General features: G+C 40.3%; 1 protein-coding gene across 1 annotated transcript in view; it reads right to left on the bottom strand.

The window, feature by feature from the left end:
* The window catches only part of sema5a (sema domain, seven thrombospondin repeats (type 1 and type 1-like), transmembrane domain (TM) and short cytoplasmic domain, (semaphorin) 5A), a 171774-nt gene that overhangs the window by 62874 nt on the left and 93163 nt on the right, over positions 1-15737 (bottom strand). Inside the window, exons 10-13 of the mRNA XM_085362966.1 lie at positions 12415-12619; positions 6896-7103; positions 5063-5180; positions 913-1094 (exon numbers count right to left, since the gene is read on the bottom strand). Coding sequence (XP_085219092.1) covers positions 913-1094; positions 5063-5180; positions 6896-7103; positions 12415-12619 — 713 coding nt within the window. The remainder of the gene's footprint in view (positions 1-912; positions 1095-5062; positions 5181-6895; positions 7104-12414; positions 12620-15737) is intronic.

Here is a 15737-nt window from a genome sequence, read left to right as displayed (position 1 = left end):
GATGGTGCTAACCACTTCACCACTGTGCTGCTTGCGGGCGATCAGACCAATCTTTGTAGCACATATTAAGGGAAAATGAGCCAGTGAAACAAATCAGATAAAGGGATGTGTTTTCACGTGTCTGTTTCATTTTAAATGTAATAATAGGCTCCGAGTTTGAGATAAGCATTTATGATTACGCTCAGACATTTATTACTGCAAAAGATTAATTGACTGTTTCTAACTTCCCTTCATCAAAATGCCTCATCCTTCATGAATGAATATGCTCACATCCTTGTATAGCCGCCTGAAGAATCATGCAGCTCCAACTTTAACTGTGAGAGTTAAAAACAGTCACGTCAGCTGATGCGGTGCAAAAAAAGGCAACGCCCAATCAACACTTGTTATCCCTAAATAGGTGACAGTGAGGATGTAACACATAATGACTGGCTGTGTGTAGATACCAAAGGAGTAGATGCAATTCTCCAGGAAATTAACTAACATCTCAACCTCACTCTTAAAGGTACAGTCAGTCGTTTTCAAGGTTACTTTATAGAAAAAAATCAATGTTACTTATAAGTACATATTGATTAATCTGTAATTACATCTTCCAAGAAACTGATGCCTTAATTTAAAATTTGTAGAAGTCTCTATATTACCCCGCCATCTTGAATACAGCGACCAAAAAGGACATCAACTTGTGTTTTATGTCTGTGACTAGAGACCACATATCTAGTACACCTTACTATTGGGAACTGTCAACCTTTGAGTCACCGAGCAGCTGAATAGGGGAATAATGTTGACGTGCCCGCTGTTCAAACGTTACTCAAAGTTCCAGTTCTATCATTCCCTACATAGATGTATGCAAAAATATTCATAGACAATTTAGAAACATTTGCACATATGTGCTGCTGCATCAACAAAGTAGTTTACCTGGAGCAGTTGGCGACCTCAACACTGATCCCATGACACTGCTGCCCACCACACTGCGGGGCTGGGTTATCGCAGGCTCGCGTCCGACACAGACAAGACCCTGCACTGCCTCCGTCGTTGTGGCTACAAGTGGACCAGCCGGACCAGGCACCAAAGCCTCCATCGACTGTAACATTACGAACCTAGCAGCAACAGAGAAGGTCAAAAATAAAACACCTGAAAGTAATGGCTTTCTCAGAAAATGGTCATTGAGTGATGCTCTCAGGAAGGTATTGCTCTGTGAAATTCAGCCCATCGGTGGATGAAAACAGAAATCAATTTTCCTCTAATAGATGCAAAGAAAAAAAAAACATTACATCTACAGCACACCCCAAATTGCGCATTTATGTGCTGTAAACATAAGGAAGATACACAAAAATTGCATCAGGAAATGATGAGCGACGAAAACGGGAAAATAGAGATTCATAAATGCAGATCAAGGCTGTGAATGGACACATTCAAAGGACAGAAATATGAGGAAATAAAAGTGGCCTCATAACTGAATATGTGAAGCAAAACAGAATCGAACAGGAAGGCTCTGATATTGCAGCCGCTATGAATTACGACTGATGTCCTAGGCGTATGAGCTAAATACAAAAAAGCGCCGTTGTGAGATTCAGAGCTGCAGATGATATGAGCCATGTCGCCGCAACATTTCAGGATGATTTAAAAATGCAAAGAACACTTTCACACAAGGGGAAGAGGGAGCGTGATCATCAGCAGTTTTGGCAGAAGCAGAATACCGTCTGGCCTCCGCTCTTTTTGGTAATCGAACTCTGCTGTGTGCCTAAATGGGGTACCCTTGGCTGAGGCAGACAACATCAATGGGCTGCCTAGAAAGCAAACAACTATACAGCGACAGCCAATGCAGAAATATTGCAATATCATTTACAGCTGAGGCTATAAATGATTTGGTAGATGAATATTTCATGCTGTATATATCTCTCATTAAAAAATAAAGATCCAAAGAGAAATAAAATTACTTTTTTACTGTCAGGAAATGTAGTTTTTTTTCATTAAAATGCCAAAATAGAAGGGAAAAGGCGCCAGAAAGAGGACAATAGAAAAAATCTGAAAGATGATGAAAAGCACTCATATTTCTTTATGGAATATAAAAATAATACTTCCTTTCCCTGACTGAAAAAGCAAGAGAGGGGTCTCTTTTTATTCAAAAATATATATATAAAAAACATGGTTTAGATTTGGGCTTGGTGGAGGACAGGCAAAGCGGATACCTTACCAAAAATATTGAGTAAAGATTTCCATTTTACCTGAGTTAAAATTGGGACAAAAATGTCTGTTACTAAGACTTTCACCTCCCCTAAAACCACAGCAAAACACATTTTTTTGCTTGTTTCCAGACATGAGACTGTGAAGCCAGATGGCGATTATGAATAGGTTGGTAAAGCGTATCTCCTGTCTCTGCCTACACAACACTACTCAGTGTGCAAACCCTTGACTGGCCTCCAACTCCAGGCTTCCACTTCGCAGGAGAACAGACATTCAGCCAGTTTAGCCTTTGCAAACTGTTAATGGACTCACAGGGAGTGAAACTGTAGCTGTGATAAAAGAACGCTTCTTTATTTTCAGGTTTTACAAACTGCGAATGAATTGTTGTAGACTCCTACTGTCTGGCCATTCCTCAGTGTCAGCATATAAAGTTCATTTAGATTAACTCATGATCACTCTAAATGGACTAGACCGGACCAGACAAAGGTTAACCAAGAAAATATATACCCCATCAGTGGTGTGGGCAGTGATATGTGGCCACCTGAAAATGCATAAAAACTAAAGTATTAGTGGCTATGCAGCAAGAAACACAGGTAATATCTTCAATCAGCATTTAAAGTAATAACTTGGATTTTGGGGGGCGGGGGAGATGTGAACCCCCCAAATGACAGTTAGATTAAAAGATAAGCCATGCTGTCTCACGTCCATGATTAGACAGATGACAATTACTTTAAGCTGTGATACTGTTAGGAAAATGGGAGCGACAACTTGATTTTTACACTTTTATTTTGTAAAATTTTACATCATATAACAACAACTTATAGAGAGAAGATATAAAAAAATGGACAAAGCCACTGTGACTGTGTGAAACCAGACGTGAACATACAGGTAGTGCAGAATTATTAGGCAAGTTGTATTTTTGAGGAATAATTTTATTATTGAACAACAACCATGTTCTCAATGAACCCAAAAAACTCATTAATATCAAAGCTGAATGTTTGTGGAAGTAGTTTTTAGTTTTTTAGTTTTAGCTATTTTAGGGGGATATCTGTGCGTGCAGGTGACTATTACTGTGCATAATTATTAGGCAACTTAACAAAAAACAAATATATACCCATTTCAATTATTTATTTTTACCAGTGAAACCAATATAACATCTCCACATTCACAAATATACATTTCTGACATTCAAAAACAAAACAAAAACAAATCAGCGACCAATATAGCCACCTTTCTTTGCAAGGACACTCAAAAGCCTGCCATCCATGGATTCTGTCAGTGTTTTGATCTGTTCACCATCAACATTGCGTGCAGCAGCAACCACAGCCTCCCAGACACTGTTCAGAGTGGTGTACTGTTTTCCCTCCTTGTAAATCTCACATTTGATGATGGACCACAGGTTCTCAATAGGGTTCAGATCAGGTGAACAAGGTGGCCATGTCATTAGTTTTTCTTCTTTTATACCCTTTCTTGCCAGCCACGCTGTGGAGTACTTGGACGCGTGTGATGGAGCATTGTCCTGCATGAAAATCATGTTTTTCTTGAAGGATGCAGACTTCTTCCTGTACCACTGCTTGAAGAAGGTGTCTTCCAGAAACTGGCAGTAGGACTGGGAGTAGAGCTTGACTCCATCCTCAACCCGAAAAGGCCCCACAAGCTCATCTTTGATGATACCAGCCCAAACCAGTACTTCACCTCCACCTTGCTGGCGTCTGAGTCAGACTGGAGCTCTCTGCCCTTTACCAATCCAGCCACGGGCCCATCCATCTGGCCCATCAAGACTCACTCTCATTTCATCAGTCCATAAAACCTCAGAAAAATCAGTCTTGAGATATTTCTTGGCCCAGTCTTGACGTTTCAGCTTGTGTGTCTTGTTCAGTGGTGGTCGTCTTTCAGGCTTTCTTACCTTGGCCATGTCTCTGAGTATTGCACACCTTGTGCTTTTGGGCACTCCAGTGATGTTGCAGCTCTGAAATATGGCCAAACTGTACTCTTGATGTAAATTTCCCGCACATTAAAATGATTCACCAAAATGCTCAACTGATCATAAGTAGCAGAGCTAAATGTTTTGAAGCTGAAATTGCTTCAGTGAAAATGTGATCTTGATAAAATATTGACTAGAAATGTTGTGGTGAGCTCATGAAGCTTTTGCCTCTGGCACAAAGAAAAAACTCACTGTTGCAGTTGGTAATGGTAATGCTTATTCATGCACATATATGCATGTGTAATTGTGTTCATGTATGCTCTTAATGGATATGCGGATGTGGTGTTGGCTAGCTTTCTGCCAGAGCTCTGCTGACAGATGCCATGGCTTGAGTGCCAAATATTTCCCTGAATATAAAGCCACATAAAAGAGCTACACAGCACTCTTGACTGGCTTGAAACTGATGTCTGTGAAACACTGCTCAAATTGATAGGCTTACCGCCCCCTAATACGGCTCCCAATGCTGGTGCACGTTAAAAATAAATGGAAGAACTGTTGTGCTAATGAACCAGCAGCCGGAGGTGAATGATTGAGGCAGCGTCCTCGATCATTCTGAGGGTACATGCAGTTCCCATAAAGTCAAGTTGTTCAGTCCTGAGATGTCTTTTGTTGTTGGGAAGGATATGTTTCACAGTGCTGGTTTTAGGGACTGCTCGTGAGCCGTGAAGATCTGGAGAGCAGGATGTAGCTTTCAATGGGGAAGAGTACAAATTAATGTAAGAAACGAATACATGCAAAAAAGAGAGTGAGCTTGCAGGTGGAGCAAGGATTATTGTGTTTTCTGCCAACTTTTGTTAAGTTTGAAAGCTGAAAAAAGAAAACTAAAGCAATCAAACACCAAGCAAGCAAGCTACAATGAAGTCTGTGCACATCACACAATAGCTTCATGATACTCACCGGGCATTTTGAGATGCTTTGCTCCCACTGGCTCATTCTGATGCTTTCCTCCAGAGTGGTGCATTTCTTTAGCAGCAGGTCCCAACCGCAGTACGGGTCCCTCGCTCCTACACAGGCTCTGAAAGGAGAGAATCAAGTTCGGCATTTAATGGGCTTTTATTAAACTGTCATGTATGCATACAGACACCTTTGCATCGTTGCTTGACATGAAATCAAATATCAGGAAGAAGAGGGAGATTACTGGGAGAGCTAAACGATAAGGTGCTGGAATAGGTGATGTATGGAAATATAGAACTGCGAGAGATAAAATGCTGGGGAAAGTGTCAAAAGAGTGACGGCACAGGAAATAAGAAAAAAAACAAGAGAGGGGTACAGAGAGCGTTTGGGAGAGGACAAAGAAGAAAATTTACAGTGGGAATGTAAATCACCATCATGCATTGCAATGCATTAGCATCCTAGAATTATCTCCTAACACAGTTTAGTGACTGATTTTTCAGGTAATCTTCAGTCAAACACCAGGATTACATTCATGCCATCACATACGGGCACACATACATTCCTGACTCAAATAGCTTATCAGCTCCCACATGAGAATGCTGTAGTAAAGATAACTGGGTCTGTTTTTGCCGTATCCGCTTCAGATGTTTTGCTGAGTGCAATAAAAAGCCCGATGTTACTATTTTCATATAAATAAAAGTCTGCACTGACAGCACAATGACATATCTTTGAGCCGCAGGCTTCAATGTTGCCTGACATGCCCCTAGTGAAATGTAACAAAGTTGTCCGTGGGTTTCATAACAATGAACCGCATGCACACACAAACAAGTGAGCTTATGCAAGCAACACATGATCATACCCTATCTGGCTGTATAAAATTGCAGAAAGGGAAGACTCATGCTTTCCTGCACACACAAAGTGGCTGACATAATGTCTGGGTGACTGTAGGTGTCCAGACAAAATATCAGGGCCAAAGACAGGAGAACAAAATGAAAGGGAGAAGTAACACGTCAGTACCTGTCTTTCATGGGGCCTTAAGGGCTGTACAGATCGTACACCTCCCATCGGTGAGCCACACAGCAAAACACGGAGACAGCCGTCTAATATTTCAAATAGGCAAACCTCAAAGAAATGTCAGTGATGATCCCAGAAACACTCCCTGTAGCTGCCAGTCCGTGTCCAAGATTTTATTACTTTTATCTGTTTTTTTCTGTTCTGAATTCTCTCTTTAAGAAAAAAAAAAAAAGCATCAGCGATGTGATGAAGTGCCATTATGGCTGCAGCATATATCACAGAGCCACAGCTGTAATATGAAGCCTTAAGTCTTTTGTGTATTCCAATAACAGCTCATTGTGCGAGAGACAAGGTATGCAGGTGTGATTCCTTTCCTGTGTGCCATGATGGATGGGATCCCAATCTTAGTGAGTCTTCACACCCCGGCCTCTGTCTCAGGTTTTCTTTGCCAATATTTATACCTTGATGGAGCTTCTTCCAGACAGACAGAAACTCAATATATCTGATAAACACACGCACACGGTCGCTGCAGCACTGTGCACGAGGCAGAAAACATGTGGTTTTGTGGGCGGGTCAATGACAATGAGCGACATCGAGACAGGGCAGCCGTGGGCACCTCCAGTTGCTCAGACAAAGCTGATTTAGAGGATTTTTAATCTCACCAAAGGCCCCTGATCAACACAAAGGCCTGGCTCCCTCAGATAAAGAGCATCTCGTGAAAGAGGGAGCTTTAAAATTTCGTTGTAAGCACATTTGCTTTTTTGACCGTTTCAACTGAGATTAACGGTGTTGGTTTGTTGGTTTCTTTGCGCATGTACTCACTCTCTGCTCTTGTGGTAGCTGCATCTCTTGAGCGGGATCTTGATGACCTGGTCTCTCACACCCACGTATAGCTCGCTGCGGCTGTGCAGGATCAGCAGGCTCCGGATGTGCTGCCTCTTCCTGGGAGGGAACAGCTCGATCTCTTCTAAAAGGCAGCTCCCTGTAGACTGGTTGAGCGGGGAAAGCACTTTTTTGATAGTACCGTAATCTAGAAGAGAGAGAAAGAGCTGAGGTGAAGATTTGGTCACAAAGAGGAAGGAGGGTCATTTTCTGAACAAGAAAAGGTGGAGGAAAGAGCAAAAAGAGAGCCATGGTAACAATAGAGGAGTTTGAGGAGGGTAAACAACAACAACACATATTTGCTGGATGTGAACTCAGGGTGCGAGCGCACACAAATAACAATTACTTCCTAACACAGCGGCTGTGAAATAATACTGTCAAAAAGAATGGCGATGGCTGGTGTGCCGAGCTCTGTTATGCCGTCAACATGCAGCACTGTCGATGCAACCAGGGAATTGATATGGCACCTGAATCCATGATTTCTGGCCTACTTTGCTTTGAGGGATATTCCAGGGGATAAAACCTCTTTGTAGCTTTGAGAGAGAGGAGTGTGTAAATCCATGTCACCGTGAATGTGTCCCGAACCTTATTTTCTGTAAAGGTGGGCCCCATGGGATAAGGTTAGGGACACATTTTCTTTGGAGAGAGTTAAAACAAATATCATCTATTATACATGCAATCCCCTGGGTGAAGAAAAAATAATTAGGTGCACAGTGATGCCTACGGAAGACGTGACATGCTAATAGATATTTTTAAGGCAGGGGATGCAGAAGTTAGGTTTTGCCCCCAGTACTATGGGCAAGCGAGCAATTAGTTCTGGAAGTAGCAAGAAGTGTAGAATCCCAGTAAGGCTACATTACTTTGGTATTTGGGAGTTGGCTGGCTTGCTTGTTTTGGATGCCAGATATTAGACCACTCTGCCTGTAGTCCATAAATATATGGGTCTTAGAGTCACTACCTTTGCAGAGACATTAAAGGGATGGAGTTCTGGGTTGGAACCAGAAACATGAGCTGAATTTAGTTGATTAGATAGAGGATAGGGAGTAGCTCCATAGTGCAGTGGTTTATGCATTAGCAAGCAAACAATCCACTGTTTTTTTCCCTGGGAGGAGACACAAACTCCTTTTGGGTTACATCAGGAAGGGTTTAAATCTACCAAATCAAACATACTGGGCCACTACTTGCTGTGGAGACCCCGTGTGAATAAGGGAGCAGCAAAAAGTAGTTTACTTTAATTGTGCTAATTGTGGCTAACATTAAGGTAGCTATTGATAGCTAGCTGATCTAGCTAGCTAGCTAATAGATAGCTACTCACTCATATTGTACTGTATAAATCAATCAATCAATCAAAACTTTATTTTCAAAGTACTTCTCATACAATAAAGATGCAACTCAGATTTCTGTACACATTAAAAGGAGAAAATAAACAAAAATACACAGCCGGGCACAAACACCTTTTTCACTCATCCCTCTCATCACCCCTCTGTCCCTACAACCCCACCTAGATATCGACACCCACCTGACAGATAAAAAAAGATGTAAGGGAAACTAAAGTGAACAAATAGATACACAAATATAATAAAAGAGGATTAACCATGTAAAGGAATGATTCAATGAACATGCCATTAAATATATGAAAAGTAAAATAAAGTAAAATATATGAAAAGTAAAATAAGTTTTAAAAAGTCTCAGCAGGCCAGCAGTCATTAGGTAGACTGATCCACAAGCGTGGCAAATAATAACACGTATGGCATAAGACAAAATAGTATTAATTAGTAGTATCACCATTTATCATCCTTCATATTATACTATTTATTAGGGGTGCAACAATACACAAAATTCACGGTTCGGTTCGGTTCGATACTTTGGTGTCACGGTTCGATATTTTTTCGATACAAAAAAATGTTCATGCATTTTTAATTTGTCATTTATTAAAATTATAAATATATATTTTAACTCAAAAGTACAGTTTTTAAATTTAACCCTAACCCTTGTGCGTGTTTTTTTATTTTGACAGCGAATGCGCACCTGCGGACCACTTATGTGCAGCCCTGGTTATTTAGCTCGTCATATCACAGCCACAGAAATTATTTTGTCCATGAAACCATAAAGCTGCACTTTCTTTTTGCCTTATAGTCTGATTTGTCATAACTTCTCCGTTTTGTGGTAAGCTTTTCTTTGGCTGTCACTTCTTCACCCTGACCTGTCTTATTTGGCTCAGCAGAACTGAAATGCTTTTACACGCTCACTCACATAAGCTCAGCGATTCTCTGCGCGATCAACCTCTCACATGTTTAAGCTGCAGGAGATTTCACTTGTCATGTTTGCATAGTAAGCTAACGATTAATAAGACGATGTCAGAGGAATTGGTGCACAAATTATCATCACTCACAGATCAGTGCTGTCGCTCTCTATACACAGTTCGCATGATTGCAAAGTGAAAGCAAAAAAACAAGCGCAAATTCAAACGCGACTTCAATATGTCACATATTGACAGTGGCTCACCGATGCCAATGACATAATTACCCAGCTACATTTCTGAAAGAATGCAAAAGCATTGACATATATTTTTCCTACAATAGCCCGACGGGCAGGGAAGAGAAAGATTTTGGTAGCCCGACTGAAAAAAATCGCTAGCTCCAGGACGTCGGGCTAGCGATATTGCGAGCCCTGTATCTGATTGAGGAATCACTCATCTTTGGAAAAGAGAGTTTATTACAGAGAAATGGCTCTTTCCAAAATAAAAGCTATACTATCCGCTTCTTCTGGGCTATATTCTCAGCAGCATAAGGAGAATCATGTGCTAACAGCTGTCTAAATGACTCGGCTAAAGTTAGTAGCATGCTTGCTTTTTTGTGTCTGCTTCCACTTGTCTTTGCACTAGGATGATGTCGGCGTAAATGTGCAGTCATATTCGTTGTGTTCCCACTAGTGCTTTCAGGTTAATCTCGTTGAAATGACCTTAACGCCACAACACGGCAAATCTCCGTTAACGAGCTACCGCCGATCGCTCCGTGCATGGGGCTAGACGGCCAACACGTTAACGAGCTAACTGCGCTAACACACTAGTTCACACCAATGTAATTGAGCATTGCATGGCACATCCAACATACTGTTTTACTTTAGTCCATGACTCGCTTACCTTCAGGGTCATACGTCACATGAAAACCAAAATAATTCCAAACGCCAGATCTGAATGAGGTTCAATTTGCTTGTTGCAAGTAGAGCTTAACTTCTGTCTCGCTAGCTTGCCCTGTGCTCTTCCTTCTGACTATGCTGTCTGTGTTGAGCGCTCAGTGGATCTGCGCTCGACAGTGCAGCCTAGGCGGAGTAGTCGAACACAGATTCACTGAGCGCTCAACACAGACAGCATCGTCAGAAGGAAAATTGATAAAATAAATTACAAATGTTGTATTGTTCGATACATATGCGTACCGAACCGAAAGCACTGTATCGAACGGTTCAATATCGATACGAATATCGTTGCACCCCTACTATTTATGTGTAGGCAGCTACTATATGTGCATAGGTGTTATTCTTACCCCGTACTTTCAAATTAGTTTAAAAAAAAGGTTTTCTATTTTTAAATCCAAGATTATTTTATTGTGCACACGTGTTTCAGAAAAACGTTGTGACTGTATGTTGAAGTTTAATTAAAAATACAGTGCAATGATTTCAGATCATTCGATTCATATTTAATCAAAATCATTAACTTCTTATTTGCTCAAAGTTAAATCATAGCAGATAAATTATAATAGATAATTATAGCATTATCTGTTTAATCAAAGATTAATGTAATCCTACTTCTATTTTTGTGCTGTTGCAAATGTAGCTTATATTAATATATGTATATGTCTTACTTCTGATATGCTTTATATGCATCCGTGTGAGGACGTCTAAGGTCACAGTTACTGTATCTAATTACTTTTGCAAATGACTAATTAGCTAAAGTTTTAATCATTAATGCCTTATGAGTAAGAAAAGCATTGTTTTTTTTCTTAAAGGATTTACCTGGTTAAAAGTTTAGCACTGCGGTGAACAATGAATTTAAAAGTCTTTTGCTTTTAACTGAATTCTGTTCACGTTAATGGAAAGAAAATAAATACTGCTTCAGGGCAGAAACTCCTAACGAGGGCTGAAAAACAAGGTGACTGCTTGCCACATGTTCAAATTGAAAACCCCCACACCTTCACATCTTTGGACCCCTAGTTGTAGCTAGCAGCTTTTCCACAATGGCCCCAATCAGTGGGGTGTGTTTAGGCGTTAATAATGGCATGTGATTAGGTACAGTATGTGTGCTAGCCAGTGGCCTTGGCGGCATTTCAGATGTTTTCATTAGCGTCTGGTTAGTGTCTAGGGAACTTGCAGTGTGGGCAACTCTGGTCCAATGCTACATTGATCACAGCCCCATGCAAACAATGAGAGGGGAGTTTTTGAGGGAGATGCCAAGCACGGAGGCAGCGAACTGGAACAGGTTGTGTGTGTGTTTGTGTGTGTGTGTTTTCGTGTGTGTGTAAGTAAGAGGGAGAAAAAGAGCTTGTATGCTTGTATATGAGATATCCAAAAATAACACTGACGCTACAACAGGAAGATCATGTTGACATTTCCCAGTGGGCTTATGGTACATTAGCACAGTGAAGTGGGTCACTACATTCAAATTCTGCTCAGTACACCTGTTCATAATCCACGTATGTGTGTTATATCATAATAAAGACACCCTGGTGCCTATCTGGTGTCTTGCTGATACCGTTTCCCCCACCTTGCCAAGTCTAACATCACATATTGTCACGCCATTATGATCAAACAGTGGACTGATAAGCAGACGGCACCACGCACGTCAGACTGGGTAACCGTGCAAGGGCTGAATGTGTGTGTGTTATTAATTATCCATCTGTCTGCTTTTGATGCATCGCTGTCTGTTGTTTCATGGTATTTATGATCTCTTCATGAGGGATTGCATGGGAGTGACATGTGGTGAGCCTGCCTGCATAATAGTTTATGTTGCGTCAGTGCATATGGAGAACATATGGAGGTAAAAAAGTGATTTAAACCCATGTCAAAGACAGAGCTTTGGCGTCTACATGATAATCATACTGATAGATTGGTTTCATTTGTCTTCACACAGCCCCCTATTTTTCACGTACAGAGTGCACTTCAATTATGAGAGTATAATTTTAAGTATTTTACTGTGACAACCAATATTCATGGCTGTCGAAGTAACAATTAAAGCTAACATTTGAAAAATAATGACCCTTTTTTATGAATTAAGACAAATTTAGCTCTAATTTTGCCCACTTTAAATAAATAACATGTTTATGTAGGATACTGTTCCTCATAACAAGAAGCTAATAGAGAAAATTTATTTTTAGACCCTTTAATATGTCACACATTGACATCAGAAGGTCCAAAACTCAATGTGCATGAAAAAGAAATATGTAGATGCAATCTTAAAGACCTACCTGTGGCCAAATATATGATGTGGAACAGCGTGTCTTTCCCCTGCACCACATCCACTGCCACATGAGTGAAGCGGACGTTGTCCTCCATGAAGTAGGGCACAGGAACCACAGGTTGGATCACCTCATGCATCAGTAAAAACTTCTGCGCATCCTGCAAGTTTCTTTGAGTCAGGTTCACGTAAGCGCCGGAGTCGATGGTGCCACACTGTGGGGAAGGTAGGGGAGTCGGAAAGGAAGAAAAAAAAGAAAAGGTTTGACTGATTTCATTAATAAAAGCCTCTGGGATGGCAAGTTAATAAGCTTAAGCTTTTTGTTCAGAAGTACCACCAGAGATGGAAAAGGGAGGGATTGAATGATTAAATGAACAAGGCTTGAAAGTCAATTGCTGAGTCGTTGCACTGGTTTTCTATCCTCACAACCTCAAGACTTTGTAGTCAATACACCGAGGCTGATGGAAGGAGTCTGAATGTGATGTTTGACTGAGCAAGTAGTTATCTCTTTCATTAGATTCTTCTCCTCATATGCATATATATTGCTGGTGAGCTTTATTGGTACCCCCATAACAGTGTGTCTTGATTTTGTCATTCTTTACCTCAAAAGTATCTTCTTAAATCACTTTTCAGGTCTTCGTTATTGCTACTCTGAAAATAAAGCATGCAACAATATCATTCAACCAAAGAACTCCCACCCTGCACTCAAAATGGCTTGCACCCACGATTTTTGGACTGTAAAAATCTGCAGTCAAAACAACAGAAGTGTCTCACAGAAATGAGTGAATTCCATTGTTACAGATAAATTAGATTTTATCAGGCATTGTTTACTTGGAGTTCTCAAGTCCCGGTAGAGACCTGCGACTGAAGCAGAGTCAGTGCTGCGGCGCTGGCTTATAATAAGAAATATCCGCTATGTAACATATTTCCCAGAGTCTATTACTAAAAAAAAAAAACAGTTCAATAAAGTGAACACTCTCCAAATGGGATTTTAAAGACGGAAATATTAAGGAGTCAAGAGGAGTATGGTTTCCTTTTTCACGTTAGAGGACATTGTAAAACCCAAGTGTGTTCATTTTTAAAACTGTATTGTTAACTGAATCTTTTTATTGGATGTTACTAAAACGATTTTTACGATTTTGAAACGTCGTTTTTCAAATTCAGTATAGTTCCAGCCATCACTATCACACATCACAGTGCACTACTATTGTAAAAAAAAAAAAAAAACACTTTGCAACTTTCTGTGTAACGTGATCACTGAGATTTTAAACAAACTGTAAAGTGTATCTACAGTTAGGTCCATAAATATTTGGGAAGAGACTTTTTCTTTCTACTTTTAGTTCTGTACATTACCACAATGGATTTTAAATGAAACAACTCAGATGCAGTGGAAGTGCAGACTTAAAGCGGTCTTTTTTTTTTAAATAAAAAGATTGCATAAAAATGTGAGGAACTAAAGCATTTTTAACACAATACCTTCATTTCAGTGGCTCGAAAGTTACTAAACCCTTCGTCCAGTTTAAATGTAAGTAAGTAAGTAAACTTTATTTATTAAGCGCTTTTCGCAGACAGGCAATCACAAAGCGCTGTACACAAATATTAAAATATTAAAATAAACAATAAAATCAATAGACATTATATACAATGTAAAAGATCAAATGTAAATAATGTAAAAAATAAAATAAAATAAAATAAAATATGTAGATCAACAAAAGGCTTGTTTGAGTGACAACCCTCAAATAAAAGCTGAGAGTCTACACATTATCTCCATGTCCATTATATACCTATAATCGGAATGTTTCAGTAAACAGGTAAAAAAAACAAAACTTGTGGCAGTGTCCAAATATATATGGACCTAACTGTACTTCTTAAAGGTACATAAACTATTTGAAAACACATTGGATTACCTGAAAGCTATATACTGAAAACCTGGCTGTGCTTCTCAGCTCTCTAAAAGTCAATGTTTGCGAGGCACTTGGTATTCACAGGATGATCCTCATGCTTTTTAAAGTGGAAATGTAGATCCTTTTCTCCACCAAGCTGAAAGGGACAAGGTGAGGCATAAAGCCATTTCTGCTGAGGGAGAGCTGGATGAGTAAAGCTAACCATGCATGTCCTCTTCAGTAAAAGAGGTCCCAGGCTGGGTTCAGGATCATGGATTGAGGCCCAGTTCACAAAGAATAGTCCTATACTAACTGATAAAGCAGAGAAAAGCAAAATAAGCTTTGTTCTGCACTTGCATCAGCCCAAATGACTGTTTTGTACATAGGATCATGTTTGCTCCAGGATAACTATACACACTCATTTCTTACTTGGTTGAAACTGGACCTTGGGTGGTAATTAGTTCCTGCTGACTAGCTACAGTATGAACATGACAGAGACTTTATAGAGATCAATCCTCGGCCTTCCCAGGGCTGACAGATGAGAATCGTAGAGGGCTTCCCCACACTGGTGAATGGATCAGTGCCCTCGCCACATCAGGAAATGGGAAATTAAAGCCCTGAAGGACAAGCAGGAGCAACACTGAGTGTGCCCATGTGCCAGACTGCCTAAAATGAACTTCCTGCTTGTGCCAAAAATGTGCTGCGTGTCTACGCGATGCAGCCTGAATAGCAACGCACGTGTAAGGCTTCCTTTTGCGGTTTGTCCTTGCATTGTGTGCGTGTCTCTGAATCCCAGAGTGTCGTTGTGACTATATTTCTGCCACAGTGAGACAAAGTCAGACACTGACCAGTGAGGGTCTATGACATCTGTGAATGAACCGTGAGATGGATGTTGTGATTTCCTCAGTACAGTCAAGGTGAGGGACACAGCCATTATTTGGCTGAGGACCCATCCAACATCAGCTGTCTCGTGCATCACCAGTGGACTGCGCTCTGGCAGGATGATAAGTGCCACTCAGAAATCCATCCAGGTGGGTCGGTCTGATAGCATGCTATTCCACTCTCTTCCCCCTAACCTTCCAGGTTATTCAGTATTTTAAAAACAATGTGGGTTAGAACTAAATCTGGTTATTTTATTGGTCAATTTTATGATTATATATAACAGCCAAAGGAAGGCAAAGAAAACTGACACTTTTATTTTCCTGACATCTAAATATAAACCATAATAAGGACATTCATATTTGGGTTTGAGTTGAACTTTAAAGTTTATTTTCAGACATAAGCAATGAATGTGTTTTTACTGTTAGCAATTACAGAGTGACAGAAAACCTATACAACTCATAGAAGGCATTAGCTCCTAATGTACAGCAAACATGACTCATCGCCTGAATAAACTCTCCAGAATCAATCCGCGTGGTTCAAATAAATGGGGGGCTTTTCTTTGCAGACA

This window comes from Diplotaxodon limnothrissa, linkage group LG9, assembly GCF_057381915.1.
Source record: "Diplotaxodon limnothrissa isolate DT_005_m linkage group LG9, D_limnothrissa_male_GT1.1, whole genome shotgun sequence".
NCBI lineage: Eukaryota > Metazoa > Chordata > Actinopteri > Cichliformes > Cichlidae > Diplotaxodon > Diplotaxodon limnothrissa.
This window is presented reverse-complemented; position numbering and strand designations above follow the sequence as displayed.